This window comes from Trichomycterus rosablanca, chromosome 21 (genome assembly GCF_030014385.1).
Source record: "Trichomycterus rosablanca isolate fTriRos1 chromosome 21, fTriRos1.hap1, whole genome shotgun sequence".
NCBI classification, from domain to species: Eukaryota; Metazoa; Chordata; class Actinopteri; order Siluriformes; family Trichomycteridae; genus Trichomycterus; species Trichomycterus rosablanca.
This window is the reverse complement of record NC_086008.1, coordinates 14,007,921-14,033,379: the sequence shown is the minus strand read 5'-3', so window position 1 is coordinate 14,033,379 and position 25,459 is coordinate 14,007,921. Positions and strand designations below refer to the sequence as shown.

The 25,459-nt window shown below is 37.9% G+C and overlaps 1 protein-coding gene across 1 annotated transcript in view; it reads left to right on the top strand.

Annotated features, from left to right (window-relative positions):
* Positions 1–486: 486 nt before the first annotated feature.
* The window catches only part of LOC134335727 (transcription factor TFIIIB component B'' homolog), a 44,151-nt gene continuing 19,178 nt past the window's right edge, over positions 487–25,459 (top strand). Inside the window, exons 1-23 of the mRNA XM_063018323.1 lie at positions 487–570; positions 3,716–3,949; positions 5,273–5,867; positions 8,059–8,162; positions 8,257–8,316; positions 9,421–9,537; positions 9,636–9,766; positions 9,847–9,941; positions 11,110–11,164; positions 11,998–12,126; positions 12,284–12,529; positions 13,452–13,658; positions 13,833–13,913; positions 15,711–15,780; positions 15,864–16,044; positions 16,269–16,342; positions 16,437–16,725; positions 18,268–18,304; positions 18,386–18,678; positions 21,934–21,988; positions 22,144–23,437; positions 23,531–23,652; positions 23,754–23,891. Of these exons, the coding sequence (XP_062874393.1) occupies positions 3,720–3,949; positions 5,273–5,867; positions 8,059–8,162; positions 8,257–8,316; positions 9,421–9,537; positions 9,636–9,766; positions 9,847–9,941; positions 11,110–11,164; positions 11,998–12,126; positions 12,284–12,529; positions 13,452–13,658; positions 13,833–13,913; positions 15,711–15,780; positions 15,864–16,044; positions 16,269–16,342; positions 16,437–16,725; positions 18,268–18,304; positions 18,386–18,678; positions 21,934–21,988; positions 22,144–23,437; positions 23,531–23,652; positions 23,754–23,891 (4,603 nt within the window). The 5' untranslated portion in view covers positions 487–570; positions 3,716–3,719. The remainder of the gene's footprint in view (positions 571–3,715; positions 3,950–5,272; positions 5,868–8,058; positions 8,163–8,256; positions 8,317–9,420; positions 9,538–9,635; positions 9,767–9,846; positions 9,942–11,109; positions 11,165–11,997; positions 12,127–12,283; positions 12,530–13,451; positions 13,659–13,832; positions 13,914–15,710; positions 15,781–15,863; positions 16,045–16,268; positions 16,343–16,436; positions 16,726–18,267; positions 18,305–18,385; positions 18,679–21,933; positions 21,989–22,143; positions 23,438–23,530; positions 23,653–23,753; positions 23,892–25,459) is intronic.

Here is a 25,459-nt window from a genome sequence, read left to right as displayed (position 1 = left end):
AAGTTCTTCAAGAGAATTATCATGGGGTGCATTTATTTGAGACAGATTTAAATGTAAATAAAACACAAGCTCTATTTTGTATTTATTGTATTTCTAATTAGGAGGTCAATAAATGTTTGGACGTTTTGGACCTCTGGGATATGTAATGCCTGTGACTCCACCTCTACAGTTATACCATAACATGTCTATTGTTTCTAATAGAAAACGTTTTGTTTTAAACTAATTTTTGTAATTAATTATTACTTATTAAGTAAGAGAACTTTGAGCCTACATGTCAAATCTCATGACTGTAAGATACACGTGTGAACAATCACTCACTACTGACTGGCTGAGGTGATCGAATTGACTTGTGGGAAACGTAGTTTGCAGCAGCTGCACAAGGTTATTTACAATGTGAGTAGTACTACAAGCCCCATGATGCTTTTCGGTGGTGCTTTACAGCTCCAAGCCGGCGTGGTGAGCAGCCGGTGTTTTGAAGTCCTGAGGGAGTGAGTGAGAGCTAACCGGTACAAATGTAACTGCTGGGTTAATAAATACTCTGTATTGTACTGGCGTCGCTGGGTGAAGCAGGTTGGTACTTTAGTAAGTTGGCATGTTCTCGTGTTGTCATTAATATTTCACGTGGTTTAGTCTTGGTAAAGGTTTGGAGTTTCAGTAGGGTGTTAGTCATGCTGTCCTGTTACAGAACGAGCTACCCAGGTTACAGCAGTCAGCTGATTTACCTTTAAATTATTCCAATTATTTAATTACCTTACAATAATTGTACCACTTATGCTGACAGCTCTGGTTTAGCTTTGTTGTATGTTATAATAATGTTTTATAATTAGACAAAGCTGTGTAATGTTATACCAGAGTTTAAACAACTATCTCCTAAAACTGTTATTAAAGATAAAACCAGAAAAATGGGACCAATGACATCACTGTGTTTGCAATTATATTTTCCTTAAATTAAATTTCACTCATAAATCATTCCCTGTTTATGCAGCTACATTAATTATTTAAAAAACTGAGGTAAAACACTGAAAACTGAGGTTTTCTCCCCTTGTGTGACACAAACATTGGTCCAATTTTCCCCATATTTAATTGTATATTGTTAAATAATGAAAGGGGCGGCACGGTGGCTTAGTGGGTAGCACTCTAGCCTCACAGCAAGAAGGTCCTGGGTTCGAATCCCAGGTGGGGCGGTCCGGGTCCTTTCTGTGTGGAGTTTGCATGTTCTCCCCGTGTCTGCGTGGGTTTACTCCGGGTGCTCCGGTTTCCTCCCACAGTCCAAAGACATGCAAGTGAAGTGAATTGAAGATACTGAATTGTCCAAGACTGTGTTTGATATAAACCTGTGAACTGATAAACCTTGTGTAATGAGTGACTACTGTTCCTGTCATGAATGTAACCAAAGTGTAAAAACATGACGTTAAAATCCTAATAAACAAACAAACAAACAAACAAATAATGAAAGCTTTTAAAAGCTCTGGCAATAAAAAAAGATTCAATAGCTATTTAGTGGTATTAACCTTAAATTGTACCAAAGCTTTATTATTAATTACTTGTATACTTATTTACTTATATTAAGTCACTGCCCTAAAAGTAAAGATTATTGTTTATTTATTGTTGTTAATGAATGGTTCTACTGTTTGCTGGTATAGCACCACTGTACAGCATAGAAATATACACCGATACATATACTGTATATATATATATATATATATAGACACACACACTTCACTTACCATATAGAAGCACTTTGTAGTTCTACAATTACTGACTGTAGTCCATCTATTTCTCTGCATACTTTTTTAGCCTGCTTTCACCCTGTTCTTCAATGGTCAGGACCCCCACAGAGCAGGTATTATTTAGGTGGTGGATCATTCTCAGCACTGCAGTGACACTGACATGATGGTGGTGTGTTAGTGTGTGTTGTGCTGGTATGAGTGGATCAGACACAGCAGCGCTGCTGGAGTTTTTCAATATCGTGTCCACTCACTGCCACTTCTACCTAGTTGGTCCACCTTGTAGATGTAAAGTCAGAGACGATCGCTCATCTATTGCTGCTGTTTGAGTTGCTCATCTTCTAGACCTTCATCAGTGGTCACAGGACGCTGCCCACGGGGCTCTGTTGGCTGGATATTTTTAGTTGGTGGACTATTCTCAGTCCAGCAGTGACAGTGAGGTGTTTAAAAACTACATCAGCGCTGCTGTGTCTTATCCACTCATACCAGCACAACATACACTAACACACCACCACCATGTCAGTGTCACTGCAGTGCTGAGAATGATCCACCACCCAAATAATACCTGCTCTGTAGTGGTCCTGGGAGAGTCCTGACCATTGAAGAACAGGGTGAAAGCAGGCTAAAAAAGTATGTAGAGAAACAGATTGACTACAGTCAGTAATTGTAGAACAACAAAGTGGTTCTATATGGTAAGTGACGCTGATAAAATGGACAGTGAGTGTAGAAACAAGAAGGTGGTTGTAATTTTATGCCTGATGTGTGATCAAGTCAACATAAAGGACAGTTTAATCATTTATTTAATCATTATTTAATCAATCATTTTTCCCCTATAAACCTAATTATTGACAGGGTTATGATGGGTCTGGTGGCACCCAGTGACACAGACCACATGGCTAGCATATACCCTGAACAGGATGCCAGTCAAAATCAGGGCATAATACACCTGCCAGTGATTTTGAAAGGTAGAAGGAAACTGGAGTATCTAGAGAGAACCCACACAGACACACGGAAATGATGACAAACTCCCTACAGACAGTGACCAGAAATAAGGAATCAAACCTGGACCCCGAAACCCAACTACTAGCTACTTACCTGACTATCATATATATGTAACTATGTAACAGTTATTTGAATTAGCATCTTGATTAAGTGCCGGCAAGATTTGACTTTAAAAAGACTTTTAATTTAAATGTTTATTTGTAGTTGTTTGTATAGTGATAGTGATGTGCATAGAAGTGAATGAAAATATACTAGAAGTCTCATTAGACAGAAAAAGAATATTGATTGATACAAGCAGTTTTTAAAACTCAAGTTGACATAATTTTAAGTTAGAATTTTAAGGTTCTACTTCTGTCAACTGAAAACAAAAATGTCAGTCTTAAAAATAAAGTCTTATGAAGTAAAATGCTCTGGGTGGCACAGTGGCTTGGTGGGTAGCACTATCGCCTCATAGCAAGAAGGTCCTGGGTTTGACTCCCAGGTGGAGCGGTCTGGGTCCTTTCTGTGTGGAGTTTGCCTGTTCTCCCCTCGTCTGCATGGGTTTCCTCCCACAGTCCAAAGACATGCATGTGAGGTGAATTGAAGATACAAAATCGTCCATGACTGTTTGACATTAAAGACTTGAACTGATAAATCACGAATGTAACCAAAGTGTGTAAACCATGACATTAAAATTATAATAAATAAATCAAATGATTTTAATGTACTTAAAAATAATTTATATTTTAAAAAACAAATCGGTCAAAGTAACTGTGAATCAGTGTGGTTACTGCACAGCACCCAGGTTCTGTTTTTTTGCTCGCCCCTGGGTGTATATGATCAAATGAGTGTATGATTTCCTGAAATAAGGCTTTTCTGCAATACATGACGTGTTAAGGACAACTCTAGCAGAACAGAGGCAGCTTTACTTCACTGTAACTCTAACATTCATTATCTAACCAGTGTAAGTGAAAATTATTTGACCACAAAATGTATCTTTTCTTTAGAATCATGAGGAGATCGAGAATAAGCATCAAGCCTAATTTCCGGCCTGGAAATCGGGGTAGTGCCACCGGTGAGCAGACCTCACAAGGGGTCGCGGAGGCAGGCGAAACACTGCCGACAAACACAGCTGCAGAAGCTGAAAGCCAACCACCCTCTCTTCAGCACACCACCCCCCAAAAAGAGCCGGTTCAGGATGTGGGTCTAAAAAATTCTCTAGAGTCTTCCTCAACTAATCTGTAAGTATACTGTGTTTAAGTATCATTGTTTTGTTTATATTATTATTAGTTATTTAGTTAGATATTAAATATTACAGCTAAATATGCAGCTTAAAAAAATTAAAACCTACTTACTTAAGTTATTTAAGTTATTATTGTCATCCAACACTTTATCCTGGTCAGGGTCATGTCAGTTCTGGTTTTACTGGGAAACACTGGAATGCAAGGCAGGAGTACCTCGGACAGGGCGCCAATCAGGACCACCACAGAGCAGGTATTATTTAGGTGGTGGATCATTCTCAGCACTGCAGTGACACTGACATGGTGGTGGTGTGTTAGTGTGTGTTGTGCTGGTATGAGTGGATCAGTCACAGCAGCACTGCTGGAGTTTTTAAATACCGTGTCCACTCTATTAGACACTCCTACCTAGTTGGTCCACCTTGTAGATGTAAAGTCAGAGACGATCGCTCATCTATTGCTGCTGTTTGAGTTGGTCATCTTCTAGACCTTCATCAGTGGTCACAGGACGCTGCCCACAGGGTGCTGTTGGCTGGATATTTTGGTTGGTGGACTATTCTCAGTCCAGCAGTGACAGTGAGGTGTTTAAAAACTCCAGCAGCACTGCTGTGTCTTAACCACTCATACCAGCACAACACACACTAACACACCACCACCATGTCAGTGTCACTGCAGTGCTGAGAATGACCCACCACCTAAATAATACCTGCTCTGTAGTGGTCCTGTGGGGGTCCTGACCATTGAAGAACAGAGTAAAAGCAGGTTAAAAAAGATGGACTACAGTCAGTAATTGTAGCACTACAAAGTGCTTCTATATGGTAAGTGGAGCTGATAAAATGGACAGTGAGTATAGAAACAAGAAGGTGGTTTTAATGTTATGGCTGATCGGTGTATACCAGAGAAACTTGGATTTTATGTAGATGTAGACAAATATTAAAAAAGCTGGAAGCTAGCTTCAGTTAGTATAGCTACCATGTTAGCATAGGGCTTGCAATTTACCCCATTGTGTTCAATGTAGTTGGGATCAGAGCTCTGTGCAGGCCACAGGGCCAAGGGAATTCCTCAAACTGTTGCTACAAACTCTTTTAAATAATTGATTTTTATATGCCTGCTAGTGATGCATTTGTCTGAAATATCAGAACTTAATTAGGAGGCCTGTCCACATACTTTTGACCATATAGTGCACAAGATGCCTCCTTAATTTAGCTTATGCTGAAAGTTTCTTTTAGTTACTCTTCCTAAATACTTTATCATAAAAGTATTATTAATTTCTTTAATTTAAAAGAACCTTAACGTTGACTTATCTTTGCCTTCTATCCAATTTAGAAATCACGAGGAACCCTCTAGTGGTGCCACCACCCCAGCAGCACCTCCACAGAGGAGAATGAGAATCTCTGCAGCTCCAAGAATTTCTGGACCCAAATTGACTTCTACACCTCGAACGTCTACCAGAAAGCCTAGTAGTGTAACATCATCTTTACTGACCAATCAAGAACATAAGCAGATTCCAAATCCAGCTTTTGAGACTCAGGCTTCTCTTTCAAAGATCTCAGATGATCAATTGGAGTCCACCACCCCTCCAAAACTGGCTACACAGTCTTTTACAGAAAATTCCTCCTCTTCTCCATGCATCCCTTCCACCTCTGGCTCTCAAAAGACTCCTGTCCATGGGAAAAAGTCTATGATCAGCTCTCCTCCATCTCCAAAGCCTGGTCAAGTTCCTCAGCAACCACCACAGGAGCCAGAACCGGATAAATGTTCTCTTTCATCAGAGGATATATCTTCAAGTTGTGTGAAACTCACCAGGTTTGATGATTCAAACTCTCCTGATGTGAATGGAAAATCCCTAGATAGAGAGAGGATCCTCAGAGCCCTCAAACTGAAGGAACTGATGAAGTTAGAGCGCCGAAAGGATATGAAGGTGAAGTTGGTGTTTTCTTTTTGACTAATTTAGATTTTCTGACAAATTTACATTTTTATTTTAGGCCATGTTTATAACAAGCTTTCAGAGATATCTAGGGTTAAGATAAGATAATATTCCATTTAAGATAAGATTCCTTTATTGATCCCCATAAAGTAATAATAATAAATAATAAAGTTATGCAATAAATAACGTAATAAAATAATAAATATGGGGAAACACTCGAATACCTAGGGTTAAACGTAATTTCTTCTTTCTGATTGCCTCTGTTATTGCACAACAATGATTTTAGATGCAAAGTAAAATGTATTACACAAAGAACCACATAAGGTGCAAACAAAACATTTATAAAAGTCGTTGTATTTAATAGACAAGTTTACCCAATGCCCATACAGTTGGCCCTTGACTTACGAACTTAATTGGTTCTGAAGAGTTGTTCTTAAGTCAAAATGTTCGTTAGTTAAACCTATTTTTCCCATAAAAAATAATGTAAATAGAATTAATCCGTGCCAGACCTACCTAACCCCCCCTTACCCCTAACCTTCCTAATGTCTTAAATGCTCTTTTTTGTTATAAATACAAGTATATTTTCCCTTTAATCTTAAATTATAGAATAGACATTACTGTAATAAACAATAATAAACAACAATACACAGTAGTACTGTACTGTATATAAAAAAAATACATACATTGCATTTCATACCATAATACACCATCACATAAACCATAATACATTTCCTTCTTTTTATATAAACTTTATTTACCATACACAACAATAACTCTCATATTTCTCTATTATTTTCTTCTTTAATTCAGTAGTGTTGTATTTTGTAGGTGTAATTGCACGAAAGAAAGAATACTTTACTCAGCGAGTTCCTGCTCCTCTGTCTGATACACCGTGACACCTACTGGCAAGAGTAATTATACAACAACAAATGCTCTGTGCTCTCTCCGCACCTTATTTAGGGACATTTTAATATCGAAAAGCTGTGCGAATGTTCACTCACTGTATATATACACAGAGAGAGAGAGACGCTCGGAGTGAACGTGTTTGTGATGTCACGTGTTTCTCGAATTTCGGTTCGTAATCCGAAATTTGTTCGTACGTTAAGTTGAAAAAGATCGTTCGTAACCCGAAATGTTCGTATGGTAAACCGTTCATAACCCAGGGGTCGACTGTGTTAACCTTTTAAACCTTTTAATTAAACAAATGTATTTTTATATTTGTCTAATGTTGGTGAAAAGAGCTCTTGTTTTGTGAAGAACAGTTTTACATCAGACACACTGCTTGGTTTTCCAGCTTAAACTTAAACTGTTTCAGGTCTCACCACATTGCCCACCATGATCATAGGATAAAGTTGTGGTTAATCAGACAATGAATAAATGTAAAGGCCAGAAATCGTTGAGCTAACACATAGCTCTCAAGTCTATACCTTTGCTTGTTTAACAGTAACTTATTAGGGTAAACAAGGTGTTTAAAACCAAATAAATGAATCAATGGTTTTGTGGGTTACCTTATAACCTTCAAGCTTCTAAGTACTAGATAACTGGAAATTGCTTTCTAATGGTACTTTTTTTTTTTTTTTAGCACTCATCTGGTATTTCCATGATTTAGGTACAAACTTTGAAGTGATTAATGTTGATGATAATATATATATATATATATATATATATATATATATATATATATATATACTGTATATAACTTTATGGTGATGAAAATGCTCTTTTGGTTACAAGAGGCAATCAGAAACTGGGAAACTGTTTTTACACCATTTTATAGACGTATTTGTAGAGCTGCAGAGTATTAAGGTCATGGAGAATGTGTTTCTTCCAGTGTGTCCTCACATTATAAATATTGTTTTGTCTTGAGAAGAAGAAGAACGCCTTTATTTGTCATAAATACAGATACACGTGTACAGTGCAGTAAAATGCTTTTTCTGCATATCCCAGCTTATTTGGAAGCTGGGGTCAGAGTGCAGGGTCAGTTATTGTACGACGCCTCTGGAGCAGACCGGGTTAAAGGTTTTGCTCAAGCCCTAACAGTGGCTGGATAGCAGAGCCTGGATTTGAACTGACAATCTTTAGATTAATAACCCACTGTTAACTGTAGTTGAACTGCATCCACAATGTGTATTGTTTGTAGCTGGGACAGACATTAATCAAGTTCATTTTTGATTGTATATTTAAGGAGGGAAAGCGAGGTGTCAGGCATAAAGAATACACGGCCATGGACCGCAGTAAGATGACCATGAGAGACCTCATTTATTACCTGCCAAATACCAGCCCTATGAGGTAACACATCTTTTTTGTTATACACATGCTAAACATTGTGTCTTTTACAGTGTTAAAAGCATTGAACAATCTGAGACCTTTATCAATCCAACAGGTCATCAGTGAACCTTGTGGAAGAGGAGAACCAGGAGACAATTGTTCCATGTTCACCCAAGTAAGTTGCTTCAAAACTCTTTGCTTAGTAAATATTCAGACTTACTTTAGAAAAGGCTTTCTGACTTTAAGCTACCCTGTAAATCCACTCCAGTCTTCTGCTTTGTTGACATTTTCTCTTTATTTTTAAGCCTAAACGCCCTCAGCATGCATTATCATAGTCTTTCTTAAGCTTTTAACATTTCTCAAAAGATTTGCCCAGCTGTAAAACATAACATGCAGTCATGTAAAAAAATTAGGACACCCCATGAGAACCTTTGTCTTTTTTAACATATTTAAACATATGGACATTTCAGGTTCATTTGAACAGTACTGAGAGATGGAAATAAAACTGAAAAAAATACATTTAAACCCCCCAACCTACATTTAAATTTCCTCCACCATGCTTCACAGTTGGTATGAGGTTCTTGTGCTCAGATGCTGTGTTTGGTTTGCGCCAAACATGTTTTCTGTTACTGTGCACAAATAATTCAACTTTGGATTCATCTGTATAAAGTCCTGGTCTTTGTCTATGTGTTCTCTGGTAAACTTTAGTCATGCCCTGATGTTTTTCTTTTTTTGACAGCAAGGGTTTCCTCCTTCCACACCTGCCATGAACATCAAACTTGTGCTTCTCTTTCTGATGATAGATGCATGTACCTTGACATCAACTGTGGCAAGAGTTAGCTGTAGGTCCCGTGATGACATTGTAGGATTATTGGAGACTTGCTCTTGGGCTGAACTTGCTAGGACGGCCTGACCTGACCATGTTGGCAGTTGTTTTAATTGTTCTCCACTTGTAAATGATTTTTTGGACAGTGTAATGGCTGATTTCTAATTGTTTTGAGATCGTTTTAAATCCCTTCCCAGACTTATATGCATCTACAACCTTCTTTCTGAAGGCCTCAGAGAGCTCTTTAGATCCCACCATGGTGATAACACTCACTTCAACAGTCAAGAGCAAAGAGATGCACTCATATTGGTACCACTTATGTGTGGGGATGGGGTAGATAGCGGTGAAGTATAGCTCATAAAATGGCCAATGAATGCATGTTTAAGACTCGTGTTCACTCAGTGACACTCAAGTGGTCAATGACTGTATGTTCATATTTCATTAAATGGTTAGGATGTCAATTAAAACACCAGAGATGGAGGAGGAAGATGAGGAGTCTGAGAATGAAGAGATGATGGTGCCAAAGGTCAGAGTGGCAGAGGATGGTTCAATCATTCTAGATGATGAGAGGTATATCGTCTGGCTGCGCTCAACACATTACACACATTCTGTATGTTTCCATAACCGACTGAAATAAACCATGTGCATTCTTTTTGTGTGGATTGTAGCTTGACAGTGCGAGTACAAAGGCTTTCTAAAACCCAAGTGGAGAACTCGAGTGCACAGTTTGAGCGTGGCTCTACCACCACTTACAGCAGCTTCAGGAAATTGAATCATGTGAAGAGCTGGTCTGTTAGAGGTAACCAAGCTCAACTGACTTCTGACTTGCTCACATGATGTTAGCTTTAGACTGTCCTGATGCTTAAATGTGTGTTTCAGAGACAGACCTGTTCTTCCTGGCTATTAGCATGGTGGGGACAGATTTTTCTATGATTGGTCAGTTGTTACCCCACCGTAGCCGTGCTGCAATTAAGGTATTTTTCTTTTTATATCTGGCTTTGGTTTTAATTGTGGTAAATAAACATACAATAGGATACAGTTCAAGTCAGTTCAAGTTTACATACATGTTTAGGGGGCACATACACTGATCAGCCATAACATTTAAAAAACTATCCATTTTATTGGCTTCACTTACCATATAGAAGCACTTTGTCGTTCTACAATTACTAACTGTAGTCCATCTGTTTCTCTGCATACCTTTTTAGCCTGCTTTCACCTTGTTCTTCAATGGTCAGGACTCTCCCAGGACCACCACAGAGTAGGTATTATTTGGGTGGTGACAATGACATGACATGGTGGTGATCAGACACAGCAGTGCTGCTAGAGTTTTTAAATACCGTGTCCACTCACTGTCCACTCTATTAGACACTCCTACCTAGTTGGTCCACCTTGTAAATGTAAAGTCAGAGACGATCGCTCATCTATTGCTGCTGTTTGAGTTGGTCATCTTCTAGACCTTCATCAGTGGTCACAGGACACTGCCCACAGTGCACTGTTGGCTGAATGTTTTTGGTTGGTGGACTATTCTCAGTCCAGCAGTGACAGTGAGGTGTTTAAAAACTCCAGCAGCATTGCTGTGTCTTATCCACTCATACCAGCACAACACACACTAACACACCACCACCATGTCAGTGTCACTGCAGTGCTGATAATGATCCACCACCTAAATAATACCTGCTCTGTAGTGGTCCTGGGAGAGTCCTGACCATTGAAGAACAGGGTGAAAGGGGGCTAACAAAGTATGTAGAGAAACAGATGGACTACAGTCAGTAAGTGTAGAACAACAAAGTGCTCCTATATGGTAAGTGGAGCTGATAAAATGGACAGTGTGTGTAGAAACAAGGAGGTGGTTTTAATGTTATGGCTGATCGGTGTATGTTATGGCAATCTTGGAATTTTAATTTGTTCTGTAGTTGAATTATTAGGCTCGCAAAACGAAAGCATTATTTTTTGCCACACTAGGATGCATGGGTTAGGATTACCTAGTCACAATCATTAAAACTTTTCAAAGTGTATTTACATTTTGGCTTGAACTGTAATTGCTGTAAATAAAAAAATTATGGTAACAATATAATCTTTATTATAAATGCTTTAATGATATGCATGGCACAGTGTATTTGATTCTTATTACCTTGCTTGTAGAACAAATTTAAGAGAGAGGATCGAACAAATGGATGGAGGATTGATAAAGCAATGAGTAAGTATATTTCATTAAATACTGTAATATGTTCATTAAGTGATCACATGAACAAAATGAATGTATGGTTTCATTTCAATTTAATGTTTTCCAGTTTTTCTGAAATTACTGGGTGCAAGGCAGTAATACACCCCAGACAGAACGGCAATCCCCCTTTCAGACATAGGTGATGTGTCTGTATGTTGACGCCCGACTGGCCAGTATCACCGCTGGGCATTTGAACCCTGGATCCCATTGGTAGTGGCTCAAAAAATGCATTTCTGGAATGTGTTTCCTTCAAACATTAACCCAAAGACGACGTATAGACCAACTTATATACACAAGATGCAGAATCAGCCGCACCAGAATAACTTATTAAAGACAACAAGTACACATGCCTAAAACCATAAAATAAACTCTTACATAAGACGGCACAAGAACTTAACCTAGCAGCCATAAAAATGAAAATATGAAATGGCCTAAAATATAAAGACAAGATAAAATTAACAAACAGAAACATCATTTCACTATGTTTAACACATTTAAAATGTGTTAAACATGGTGCTAAAACCCAAATAAATAAATAAATACAATTTCACCTTCTTAAAGAATGCAGAAGGGGAGACTTGACCTGTGCGGGATTTTTTTGGATTTACTCTGCACTCAATGTTTGCATGTTTGCATGTTGCACTGGACCCCATAGACCTTTACTAGGATGAACTGATTGACCATAAAGAAAATAAATAATTAAAAGAATAACTGATATTAAAGATTATTGTTATTTATTTTTAATGAGTCGATTACTGTTACAATTTTTTTAAAGTGCTAATTCTAAACTTTTTTTTTTCTTTAAGGAAACAGTCGACCTTTTGACAAGGAGTTCTTTTCATTTTTGCTCGAGAAGGTTTTGGCGAAAGATAAAGAAAAGGGAAAATCTGTCAAACTGGTTATGAAAAACCCCCAAAAAGCACGGAAACCCAGAGGTAATATTGGTCTTAAATTAATACAGTTGAATATTATAAGCCAGCATGTTTTACTGTAATTATTTAATATGAGGTTATAAGATAGAGGCAGGTAGGCAGATAGATATAGACATGATATGCTCTATTTGTACAAATAAAAGTATGTTTTTTTCTATAGGTAAAAAAGCCAAAGCATGTGATGAAGAGTGGCTAAGTGATGATCTTGATGATGAATTGCATGCAGAAGATGATGGGTATATCAATGCAGAAAAGGAAAATGAAGATTCCTGTAATGTAAACCAAACAGAAAACTCTGTCCCTGCTAAAAAGAAGCGCAAACGCAAAGATGCCAATGAGGAAAAGGACAAAGAGGAGTCCACTGTCATTAGAAAGAAAAGAAAATATACCAGAAAAAGCCAGAAAGGTGGGTTTATTCTTTAATTTTACTTTTCTATGGTTGTATTGTATAGTACATGGGCAAAAGTATGTGGACAAACCTTCGTACTAGTGGATTTATTTATTTCAGCCACTAACATGTTAACAGGTAATTTTAATACACAAATTCTGGTAATTAAAAGTTAAAAGTTGAAGATTATATGGCTATTAGCTCAGTGTCATATGATGCCAATTTTCCAACCAATTAGTTCAACAAATTTCTAGAGCAAGGGTTTATTCAGTCAACTATAATCACTGTTAATGTGAAACAGGACATGTATTAGGTGCAAAGGAAAGCAAGCACACACACAGAACAGCCCCAGCCCACAGTGTTGGAATGAATGCTGACTTCAAACAAGTCATTACTGGCTGACATCAGTACCCAAACTTACTAATGCTTATTGGCTACATAAAAATCTGGTTGGAAGCCTTTCCAATAAACTACCGGTGGCTCGGTGGGTAGCCTTGTCACCTCATAGCAAGAAGGTCCTGGGTTTGTCTGAAGTTTGCATGTTCTCCCTGTGTCTGTGTGGGTTTACCTTGGGAGCTCCGGTTTCCTTCCACAGTCCAAAGACATGCAGTCAGGTGAATTGGAGAGACTATATTGTCCATGACCTTAAATGTGTTTGACATTAAACTTGAACTGATGAATCTTGTGTAAGGAGTAACTATCTATCCTGTCATAAATTTAACTGAAGTGAGTAAAACATGACGTTAAGATCCTAATAAAATAAATCCAATAAAGTACAGACTGTCAGTCCAGCTCTGTTTCAATGCCCCTGCTTTTAGAATGGGAATATTCGTTTAACATGCATAAATGTAATGTTTTAGTGTCCACATACTTTTGGTCATGTAGGATCCGTGACCTAAGCAAGCCTAACAATTAAAATTGCAAATCAATTGTTCATTAGAGACACAGTCATCCAAGAACGGTGCTGAAGGTGAAGACGACCTTTTGATTTTGGAGGGTGACACTGTTAATGTAGATGACGAGAATCAGCTCGAGTCGAGTGATGCAGCTCCAAAAGAGAAGCGCAGACGCTCTAAAAAGAAAGAAAACAAGGATGAAACCCCAGCTGAAGAAAACAAAGGCAAACGGCGCAAAAAATCACTCAAAGGTTTCAGTTCATGTTCGACTTGGTTGATATTGTGCAATCATTAGAATTTATTCATTTAAGTATTTTATTTCACGTATGATAACGGCTCTTTTTAACAAGTGCACTTGTTTTTGTGTTTATTTTGATAAATGTGACACGTTGGTTTATTGTAACTTTGTATCATTAAATTTGCAGTTACTCAAGACCTTGAAGTGTCCAGTAGCGCTAATGAACAAAGCACCATTGCGGATGAGGAGGATTCTGCAGCTGCTTCAAGTAAGTGTGGACGCATCAAAATAGGTAATGTTAAGGCAGACAATTGACAGTTGGTTATCAACAACACTTTTTTCAGTGGTATCTGTACATTCAGTGCCATGTGGGATTAATAAGGTCATTAATAAGCTTATATTAGCCGACAGTCCATTTCTAGAACTTGGCCTTAATAAACATGAACTAAATTCATTTAAAGTGAAATTATACTGATCTTTCAGCTGCTCTCATGTATAGTGGAGTGGTGGTCTAAGTGGATCTGGCAAAAATTTTTACACTGGTTGCCCTTCTATTTCTCTCCCCTCTCCCTTTGACTCAATCCTGTATCTCCAAATCTCAACAATATTGGTATAGCGTATTTTACCACTGCGCCACCCAAGCACCCTGAAATTATTTAAAATAATATAACAAATTATACATATATAATTCAGATTATAAAGATATTTTGAAAACATTTATATTAGATGTGGTAGCCTATATATTAGGGACTATATATTAGCCTATATATTATATTAGGGACAGTGGTGGCCTAGTGGGTAGAGCTTTGGGCTATCAACCGGAAGATTGGCGGTTCAAATCCAGGCTCTGCTATGCAGCCACTGTTGGGTCCTTGAGCAAGGCCCTTAACCCTGTCTGCTCCAGGGGCGCCATAAGATGGCTGACCCTGCGCTCTGACCCCAGCTTCCAAACAAGCCTGTATATATGACAAATAAAGTATATCTTCTTATGTGCTGTAATATGGGGTCCCCACACCAGGCCAGAAGATACATTATTACTTACCAAAGGTTTATTTGTGCACTTAGTCTTTTTGTTACAATATAATGTAATTGGTTTTAGAGCCATTGTCTCCAACTGAACAAAACTTGATGCTGTGGCTAAACTTTAAACATGAACTTTATTATTAAAAGTAAAAAATAGGTATTTAACATCCACTGAAATGTAGAATAGTCATTACATTATTGGCCTTAAATGTTTAGAAATTAAAAAGTCTGTAAAGCAAAAACTCAGGCAGCAGGCGGCACCCAGTGTGAGATAAGAATAGAAGGAAGGAAACTCTGCTCTGATTAATTTAAGGTCGATACTGAGTAGTTGGTGGAGATGGGTATCGGGAATAAAGACCTGTGATTCTAATTACATAATACTGTGTTAATGTTAATCTGCCTCAAAGTGCTGGTCTGCAAATGTGTGTTTAAAAGAATGTTTGTTCAGGTTTTCATTGGATATACTGGATTGGCCAATCCATTTTTCCTTCTTAAATATGAGTGACACCATGGACAGGTCATCAGTTCATTACATGAGTCTTATGGACAGTGTTGTTTGTCTAGATTTTTTTTCTAAATGCATATTAAACCACAATATTTGGTCTCCTACAGGATCTTACATTCTTAATCTTGCACCTCATGTACATGGGGTGGCACGATGGCCTAGTGGGTAGCACTGTCGCCTCACAGCAAGAAGGTCCTGGGTTCGAACCCCAGGTGGGGCGGTCCGGGTACTTTCTGTGTGGTTTGCATGTTCTCCCCGTGTCTGCGTGGGTTTACTCCGGGTGCTCCGGTTTCCTCCCACAGTCCAAAGACGTGCAAGTGAGGTGAATTGAAGATACTAAATTGTCCAAGACTGTGCTTGATATAAACTTGTGAACTGATGAACCTTGTGTAATGAGTAACTACCGTTCCTGTCATGAATGTAACCAAAGTGTAAAAACATGACGTTAAAATCCTAATAAACAAACAAACAATCATGTACTTTACATGACTGTAAGATTGTATGCGTTTATCATTTTGCTTGCTGTCATTTCTTTAGGTACAGTAGAAAATGGGGAAGCTGTAACAGAAGCAGATGCTTCACCATCAGGTCCTCTGGAAGCTGAAAAGTAACAAACTTGTCTTCTAGTTTTTTTTCCATGCATATGTTGTTTTCTTACTCTATGTAACATTTTAATTCCTGGTTGGTTAGGATAGATGCTCCGGTTACAGCTGAAGCAGTGGAGAAGGTTCCACAGAAACCTGGCAAGCGTCCCAAAAAGCCATCACCTAACCTGGCTTCAAAAAGATGCAAGAAAACCTCAAAACCTGCAATAACAGAGGCTGATGAGCTGCAAGAGAGTCAAAATGAGAATAATGAATCCGTTGCAAAGGTATGTGTTGAGACACTGTCAAATGTGTTGTTTTTTTATGTCAGTGATGTGGTGTACACTAGGGGTGTTATCACGTTTGCACTTTTGGTCCATCAAGTAATCATTCAGGTGACTCATTTTCTCATTGTTCAAGGCTCATTTCTCGTGATGCAATTTTCACGGCAGTTATGTAGGGCCTTATATATAAAATATAATCAGTTTCTGGACTGTGTGTTTTTTTTTAGGCAACAGGTAGTCCTCTACTGAATGAAAGGCTCCAGCAGCAGGCAGTGGTTGTGCTAGAAAAGACACCACCAAGGTACAGTACATCCTTCAGCATTATTAAATGAAAAGCATTGTTTTCTCTCACTGTTGCTAATATATTTGTTCTTTTTTCTGTATTCTCGTTACAGAATGAAAAACCTGCTCAGCCCTTCAAAATCTCAAAACTCAAACCATGAATTAGATTCTTCTGTGGAATCTCCTGCTCCTGTTGGTGAAAGTTCTGTTGGAAAACAGTCCAGAGTGCAGAGAGTAGAAAAAGCCAAGCGTAATCTTACAGCTGGTGGGAAAAAGGGAGGAACAAAAGGGATGATGGGTCAGGACGAGGCTGAACCAGGCACCTCTGCAGAGGTTTTGAAGAGCCCAACAGATCTGCTAGAGCAGATGGTCAACCAGGAATCAGAAGTTTCCTTGGATGTGGTAAAAGAAAACACTCCTATGATTTGCTTTCTCACTATGCATCTAAACTGGTCTTTTTAGGTCATTATAGAAAAATTAGATCCCCATGGAAACTTTCTATTAAGGGAATTGAACCTACACTGTACTTACACTGAATATGGGCTGATTGGATCCCTTGCTGGAACCAAAGCCCTTTATATGGGGTTGCTTCTCCTCGAGTAAGTTCTTCTGAGTGAGGCTTTCCAGTCATCAAACACATGGTTTGTGGACAATTGGGTGGTGCAGCGCTCTAATGCGCTAACTCACCAATGCTGACATGCCAAGCTTATAAGTTTGAATGTCAGCTGTGCTATCGACCTGGCAGGGTGTTCAGGAGGCACAGTTGGCTGTGTCTGGGGGAGGGATTGAATGTTGAATGTGTTCTTCGTTGCTGATGTGATTGTGGAGGTGCCTGCATGAGAGATGGATGGATGATGGATGAGAGATGGACAAATAACACTGCCCAGCTCTCGGTGTGTAATACGATTCTCCGTTAGACCCATCTAAGGGGTGAAAGGAAGCAGACAGCATCTGAATATGTGGGGGTGGGTGCTGAAATTCAGGAAGGGCATGGAGTGCCACTAGACTGGATGTTGTGTTGCATCCACACAAACAATTATGCCTCTGTGTTGCATAGATTCTGTATACCTTAATATTTTATGTGCTAATGTTACATACATAAAACCAAACAAGCAACTAGTCTACAATTTGCCTAGCTCATTTTAAGCAGTAGCAACAGGTTTTTGGTATCAATTTCTGCCATTCTCATGTATTTCATGAATAGTAGGCAAACATGTTATAAGCTTGCATTCTGTTACCGCACGAGCGCTGAGATTCTGAACTCCCCGGTTTGAATCTTAGCTCTGCTATTGGTCAGCTGGGTGCCATCTAGCAGACACAATTAGCAGTACCTGTAGAAGACAAAATTTGCCATTCAGTTTGCTGGGTAGGAAAAGACCGGACAGGTTGGGTCCTCGTTAGCAGCCTGAGGCACTTGTGCAGGCAGTAGTGGAGGAGCATGGAGATCGGTGCAGATGAGGAATCCACAAGGGGTCGAGGGACTGTGCACGCATTGGAGGGGGCATGGGGCAGGCGAAGAAACCCTCCTCAGACGCAATCGAGATCCCCAGCAGAGGAAGACTTATTTGCTATGCTAAATTGGAAGAAAATGCATAAATGAATATAAATAAAAATGTTTGCACAAATACATACTAGTCCTGGGTAGAAACATTATTATTTTAGGGGTTCGCAACCTGTGCCAACCGGTTGTCAAGCTAATAGGTTATCTTGTTAATAACAGCTAAAAACAAGTGAGATTTTATTAGTGGCTCAATTTAAATTGGTAAAAAATGTAATTATTGAATAACTGAATAGTGGCTGTGTTAACACTTTACATTGTTTCGCTTAAGCTGCCATCCAGATTTTCAGAATTACCCACCAAAATGATTATTTAGAGTAGTTTTTGGTCAAATTAAGAATTAAAGTCTAATTAGAGTCATTAATGTTGCTTTTGTTCCTTTTCAGAACCTGATCGATTTTTCATGTCTGCGAGATTTTGATAGTAAGTTTACCTCATAGTACCATACATGTCATTCATTTAACCCTTAGCCTTCTTCTAAAAACATACTTTCCCCACACAAAGGTCAGATGTTTCCAAAAAGACCCATGGTGGTGTTATCCCGTGAAGAAGTGGACAAAATTCTCAATCAGGATCAATCTGATGATGAAGATCCATCGTTAAGTCCTCTGGATTTATCGATAAACACAGAGCTGTCGTTTCCACTGCAGTGCAGCAGCCTTATGGTGGATAATAATGAAGAATCCCAGGTTGAGAGTGGTGTTGAGTATGGGGACAGAGCCCAGGATGTTCATTCATGTTGTATTCCACTTGAGGAAAGGCAGTGTGAAGACCCAGATTTAACATTTTCTGCACTGGTAAGTAACAAGATTTTAATTTTAGAGGTGTCATCTGGAAAATTTGTTTTTACAGGAAAGGAAGCTTTGAGGCAGCTGAACTATATAATGTAGGGCACTGAGGATAAACTGTGTATTTAACAAATCAAACATGAAGGAAAAAACTGAACTGTTTAAGCTAGACCACTTTTTATCGAAATCCATACATTTAAATAAATATGTAAATTTATTAAAGGGTGGCACTCTGGCTTGGTGGGTAGCACTGTCACCTTATAGCGAAATGTCCAGGTGCTTTCTGTAGTTTGCATGTTCATCCCATGCAGTCAGGTTCATTGGAGCAACTAAAATGACTCTAGGTGTGTGTATGCCATTTGATAGACTGCCGACCTGTCCAGAGTGTTTCCTACCTTTTACCTGGTGAATCGTACCCACACGACCCTGAATATGATAAAGCGGTGGCCAAACAGACAATGAATTAATTTACTCCTCAGCTATTTTCCAAACTGCTTTACAATTTCAGCTGCTGTGTGTTTTTTAAGTAAATTATATTTAAAAAAAACTTTAATTAAAACATAAACTGTAACTAGCTTTTTGTTTTTTAGAAGACAGTTTTGGAGTTATTTTGGCTTAGTGTTTGGAATTTTTAGGTTAACCCTTTGATGCACAACCTGGGTCAAAAGTGACCCAACTGAGTTTTTATTTTCTATATCTTTGCAATAAATTAATTTGGTCATTCAAGCTTCCATGAATTTTTCAATTAACTTGTTTTTGATCATCACAAATCCTTATTTCAGTTTGATATTTTTTGCTTTTTTAATAAAAAATCATTTTTGTATCACTACCCTTCTAATGCACAACATGGGTCAAAAATGACCCTTATGTATTTACTATGGAATTTGACAGAAACTACTGACATTTGTAAGTGTTTGTAGTCAAAAACATATTTACTGATTTTTTGAAAGACAACCAAAGATTAGGCTCTTGAATCTTGAATATGTCCAATACTATTTGCTTGCTAGCTGTTTACATATTCTAGTATAGATAGCTTTTATTAGCTAAGACAGCAAATACATGAATAACTGACAAATGTGCATATGAAAATATTCTTGAATGGATGAATATGGGTCATTTTTGACCCATGTTGAGCATTAGAAGGGGTTTGCTTAGCTTGTGCATCAAAGGGTTAATAAATCAATTAGAATTTTATAAATTTTTCGTTACATCGCTTTATACGTTGTTCATGTTTAAAGATTAAATGAAGATTGTGGTGCAGTTTATTCTTGCTGTTATTTGGTTGTTGTGCAGAATGTGTTTTTCAGAGACTGCTGGCTGTTGTAATCCAGTAATGGATTATTGATCCAATTATATTGACCGTAGGGCTGTGGCGCTAACCGCAATTTTGAAATATCGCGGTATAGACCAGCCAACCGCAGGGCATGCCAAGCAACCGCATCACCGCGATATTCACGTTTTTTCTTTCTTCCTTCTCTTTTTTTTTTTTTTTTTTTTTTTTTTTTTGTTGTTGTTGCAGGGTCCATCTTGTTTTATACTCTTACATTCGGGCGTAATAAATGTTAAATAAATTCATAATGAAAATGAGCTAAGAGCGACATTTTCCCAACAACTGTTCTGTTTCCATCCGTTGCTGCTGAGTGTCAGGCTTTGTGTTTTAAAATGTAAATAATCGCAACATGAATTATAGGCAAGTTTATTAATGATCAAATTGAGTTCACACTCAATAAAATACTTGTAATTTAGACTACATTTAAACAGTTTCGGCGTACTAAAACACTTAATGACGGTTAATATGGCATTGCAGCCTGCAAATATTCTCTTGCTGGCTTGCTGGAATGATTTAAATGTATTTTTTCGTTGAATAAAAATTTATTGAAACGAATAATAACTTAAAATGTAGTATATATTGTTATGATAATTACACCTACTAAATAGATGGTTAATAGTGGCGCGATAACCAGGCTAGATTCCTCTGCTCTCTAAAGTCGCATGTAAGTACAGTACACGTGTGTATTAGTGTAACGAGCACCATCAGAGAGAGTTTTAGTGCCGAGGGGAACATCGCTACCCCACTCAGATCCTCTCAAACCACATCAGGTGAACATGTTGGTTCTTCTAGCGTGCATGATAACGCAGGTTTAAACTCTTACAGACTTTATTCTTTATTCTATTTTTTTTTACCATATTTTGATTAGATGTGCATTTAAAATATTTAGCCTAAACACTTTTTTTTCGTTTCACAGTGTATATCTAGCCTAGGCTAGAAGCTACATTTAAACCTTTTTTTAATAGAGAAAAGACGCGCATCCCTGCTGTGTTCTGTATTTAACATTAAACACGCATTTCATTGGTCTTAAAGCTGTCTCATCTTCATCATTATAAAGCAATAATATACCGAATCATAGCCTAACAATAAAGCTTGTTTATATAGCTCTAAAATCCAGATCAATTAAGTAATTTTCAAAATAAAAAAAATTGCGATATCACCGCATACCGCGATATTGAGACAGTTCTGAATATCGCAAGGGGAAATTCTTTCACCGCGACAGCCCTAATTGACAGGAATGTTTTGCTATGACAGTGTAGATTTTTTTATGTGCTTTTTAATAATAATGTGTAAAATCTTCTTAACCTTTAGCAACATCTTTTATAAAACAACCAGGTGCAATTTGCTTTAAAGCTTTTTTTTTTATTTGCAAAATCAATATTTGAGACCTGATTTATTTATTTATTTTTGTATTTTGTGCTTATAAAAGCCTAATTTTAATTGACATTTCCAAAAACAGTAATGTGATTGGGCACCGCAAATTTGAACAGTTTAAACAGTGGATTGGCTTGTTCATAATTATATTCATCTTTAATGTTCCACTATATTATTTGTGTATGTAAAGCAGTCTACCAATTAAAAAACAAGATGCAGATATAAGAGAGAAATTAGCACACAAAAACTAAAAAAATAGTTAAAAAGTACTGTATATAGGGAAAATAATTATGACAAGACGATGGTATCTGTACAGTTTTAATCTTTATTAAGGTAAATTAACTGTAAATTTGCATATTTAAACTTTTTATACCCTTCTTGACACATGCTCAAGCCCTGCCTTAAATGACACCCAAATCAATCCCAAGTATAGATTCAAGTATTTGGTCCAAGTGTGAATTGCCATGGTTACATTAATATTAGAGTAATGATGTCCAGTTATAAGCATTTTATGTAATTTTATTTATGTGTATCCATGTAACGTTTAATTTTTGTTATAGGTACATTCTGATACCTCATTTCTGAAAGATAATTCTACCTCCTTCAAACTAGAAGGTAAGATATCAAGGCTGTTCTTTTTTCAGTTTGCCTTTTTTACATTTCTACCCAACATCAGACACAGGTAAGACTAGTGGTGTCATTCATAAAACATTTAAATTTGGGTTCTAGACCAGTGAAAAAAAACAAAAAACATTGGCTTACTCCCACAGATGTCACGATACCAGAAAACAAGCTTCAGGCATCTGCACCTGTTGTTCTGGATAATGTAGCTACTTTTGATCAAGCTCAAGATTATTCTAAGGAACATAAAACAATCCCTATGCCAATCCCAATGCCAACCTCAATCGAAGAGGAGTCACCAGAGTCTGCACTGGTGTTGTTGGAAGTTGGGGAGAAATCAGAACAATCTGCAGCAACAACTGAATTTAAGGATGAATCACAGAGGTCACTTCAGGCAGATGTGGACACCAAAGAGAAATTGCAGGGATTTTCTAAAACCTTGAATAAAATGCACGAGTCTGTGGAGGCAACTTCTAACGTTAATGAAGAATTACATGGATCTCAGGCTGCAACGTTTTTAATGAAAGAGGAGTTACAACTATCTCTGTTAGAATCTTCTGACATCTTGAAGGAATCACAGGAGACCCAAGTGGTAACACCAGAAATTAAAGAAGGATCACAGGATCCAGAGTCAGCATTCTATAAAGGAAAGAAGGAATTGGAACCATCTCATTTGGAATCATCTAACGTCTTGAAGGAATCACAAGAGTCTCAAGTGATAACACCAGAAATTAAAGAAGGATCACAGGTGTCTGAGTCAGCAGCCTATGAAGGAAATAAGGAATTGGAACCATCTCAATTGGATTCATCTAATGTCTTGAAGAAATCACAAGAGTCCCAAGTGGTAACACCAGAAATTAAAGAAGGATCACAGAGGTCTGAGTCAACGACCTATGAGAGGAAAAAGGAATTGGAACCATCTCAATTGGAGTCATCGACGGTCTTGAAGGAATCACAGGAGTCCCAAGTGAAAACACCAGAAATTAAAGAAGGATCAAAGGGGTCAGAGTCAGCATCCCATGAAGAGGAGAAGGGATTGAAACCATCTCCAGTAGAACCGTCTGAAGTCCTGAAGCTATTGCAGGAGTCACAAGTGGTAACACCAGAAATTAAAGAAGGATCACGGGGGTCTAAGTTGGTGTCCTATGAAGGAAAAAAGGAATTGGAATCATCTAATGTCTTGAAGGAATCACAGAAGTCCCAAGTAGTAACACCAGAAATTAAGGACGCGTCAACGGGATCATGGTGGTCAACCCTTGAAGTGAAAAAGGAACTGGAACCTTCTAAAGTCCTGAAGCTATCGCAGGAGTCACAAGTGGCAACACCAGAAACTGAGGAAACATCTCCAAGATCTGTTCAGGCAACCACAGAGATCCAAGGGGGTTTTCTCAGGGCAATTCCAGAAGTCAAGGACTCCCAGAAAGATGAAAACCTTCTATCCAGGTTTGTAATTTCAATCAAATGTAGTTAAAAAAAAGTTTGATAAAATGATGGAGGTTGCTTGTCAAACTTTTATCCCTTGTCTTGTCTGCTTAGTAGTACCCCAGAGTCTTCTAAGAGACGGAGCAGGTTAATAAAACCAAAACCGAACCTGACTTCCAGAGCTCCAAGTCTTCAGAACCGAGGACGAGATCTACAAAATAAGACTAGAGAGCCTTGTAAGATCCTGATACATAATAATATTAATATGCACTGACCAACCAACTTGCATAATATTTAAAACAATGTCAGTCATTGTACTTTTTTCTTGATTTTCTAGCAGTCTCTTCTGAAAAACCCGTACATCAAGCTCATACTGATGGTCATCAGCGTGTCCTTACGAAGGAAGGCATCTCTGAAGCTGAGGAAACCTCTCGGCCATGTGAAGTGGATCATATGGAATCTAAACCAGCAAAAGGTTTCTCAAAATATTATTTTTGACTATATTTAGACAAGTTGGACCAATTCTCTCTAGCCTAATGAGCTTAAAAACACACTGAATTTAATTAATTCCTATCAAAAGCAACAATGACTAAAATGAATGATAAGACTAGATCAGAATTTGAAACAATACAGAAACGTGGCTTGAATTTGTTATTTAATATCCAGCTCTTGTTGACATTAGTATTGCAGAAGATGTAAAAAATGTGCAAATCTGTTGTCATGTCTAAATTTTTGCCTATTTACCATTTCAATCAAGCTGGCTACAGGAGCAATGGTGGCAAAACTAAGTGGAGTTGGAGTCATCTGGAAGTACTTGATGTATTGAAATGTTGTTTGATGTTTATTAAGAAGAATGCTTTTATTTGTTAAACATACATATACTCGTGTACATGTGCATATCCCAGCTTGTTCAGAAGCTGGGGTCAGAGCGGAGGGTCAGCCATTGTACGGTGCCCCGGAGCAGACAGGGTTGAGGGCCTTGCTCAAGGGCCCAACAGTGGCCACAGAGCAGAACCTGGATTCAAACTGACAATTTTCCAATTAATAGCCCAAAGCTCTACCTACTAGGCTACCACTGTCCCACTAAATGGTAGCAATTGATAAACACATCATGTCTAAACTTGCCAACAATAATACAGTTTAATTGTTTATTCATTTTTACCAACTGCTTCATCCTGGTTAGTGTTGCAGTATGTCAGGTGTCACTGGAGGTACACACTATTTATTGCAAGATAAAATACACTAAAACTTGTACTTACCCATTGACACCTAGGGTCACATTATAGCAGCCACTCCACCTTTTGGAAAGTGGAAAGAAACTGGAATACCCCAAAGAAAACTCATGCACAACCCAAATCCCCAGAAGCTATGTAGAGGTTTCACCATGCTGTTTCATACTTCTCATGCTTTTTATGAAATACTCTAATTAATTAATTACAGTTCAAGCTTTGCAAAAACAAGTCTGTAATTGATTGGGTTTTTTTTTTTTTTTTTTAAAGGGGGTTGAAATTACAGGTACTGGTTGTAGAGCTTCCTAGTTCTCTAAAATAGACTCAAAGTAATGTTCTAATTCTTTTTATAATACATAATCATAGTTATCTCCTCATTAAACACATTGACTATTTAATAACATGTATAACAGAGAACATAACAATGTGTACTGTACTGTGTACAGTGTACTGTAAACACTGTGGACAGTGTTTAAGGGATTTTAGACCATTCTGGGCCTTCTTCAGGTCATGCCATGTAATCATAACTTGGTTTCAGTCTGGCTTGGCTATTATAAAAAATAACTCCTGGTGTTTTAATGAATAATTTCTTTGTTAGGTTGTTTGTATTTTAGATTGTTTGTTGTGTCTTTAAAATTTTGATAAGATTCAGGCAAGGAACTGCTACTCTGACATTCTCCTCCAAATTCTGGGGGTAGATTTAAATTTAAGCTCTTCCATAAATTCAGGTGTTCATGCACTGAGGCAGCAATGAAAGCCCATGAATGCAAATTTGTACTAGAAAGTTGTGGGTCCAAATCCCTGCTTCTGCCAT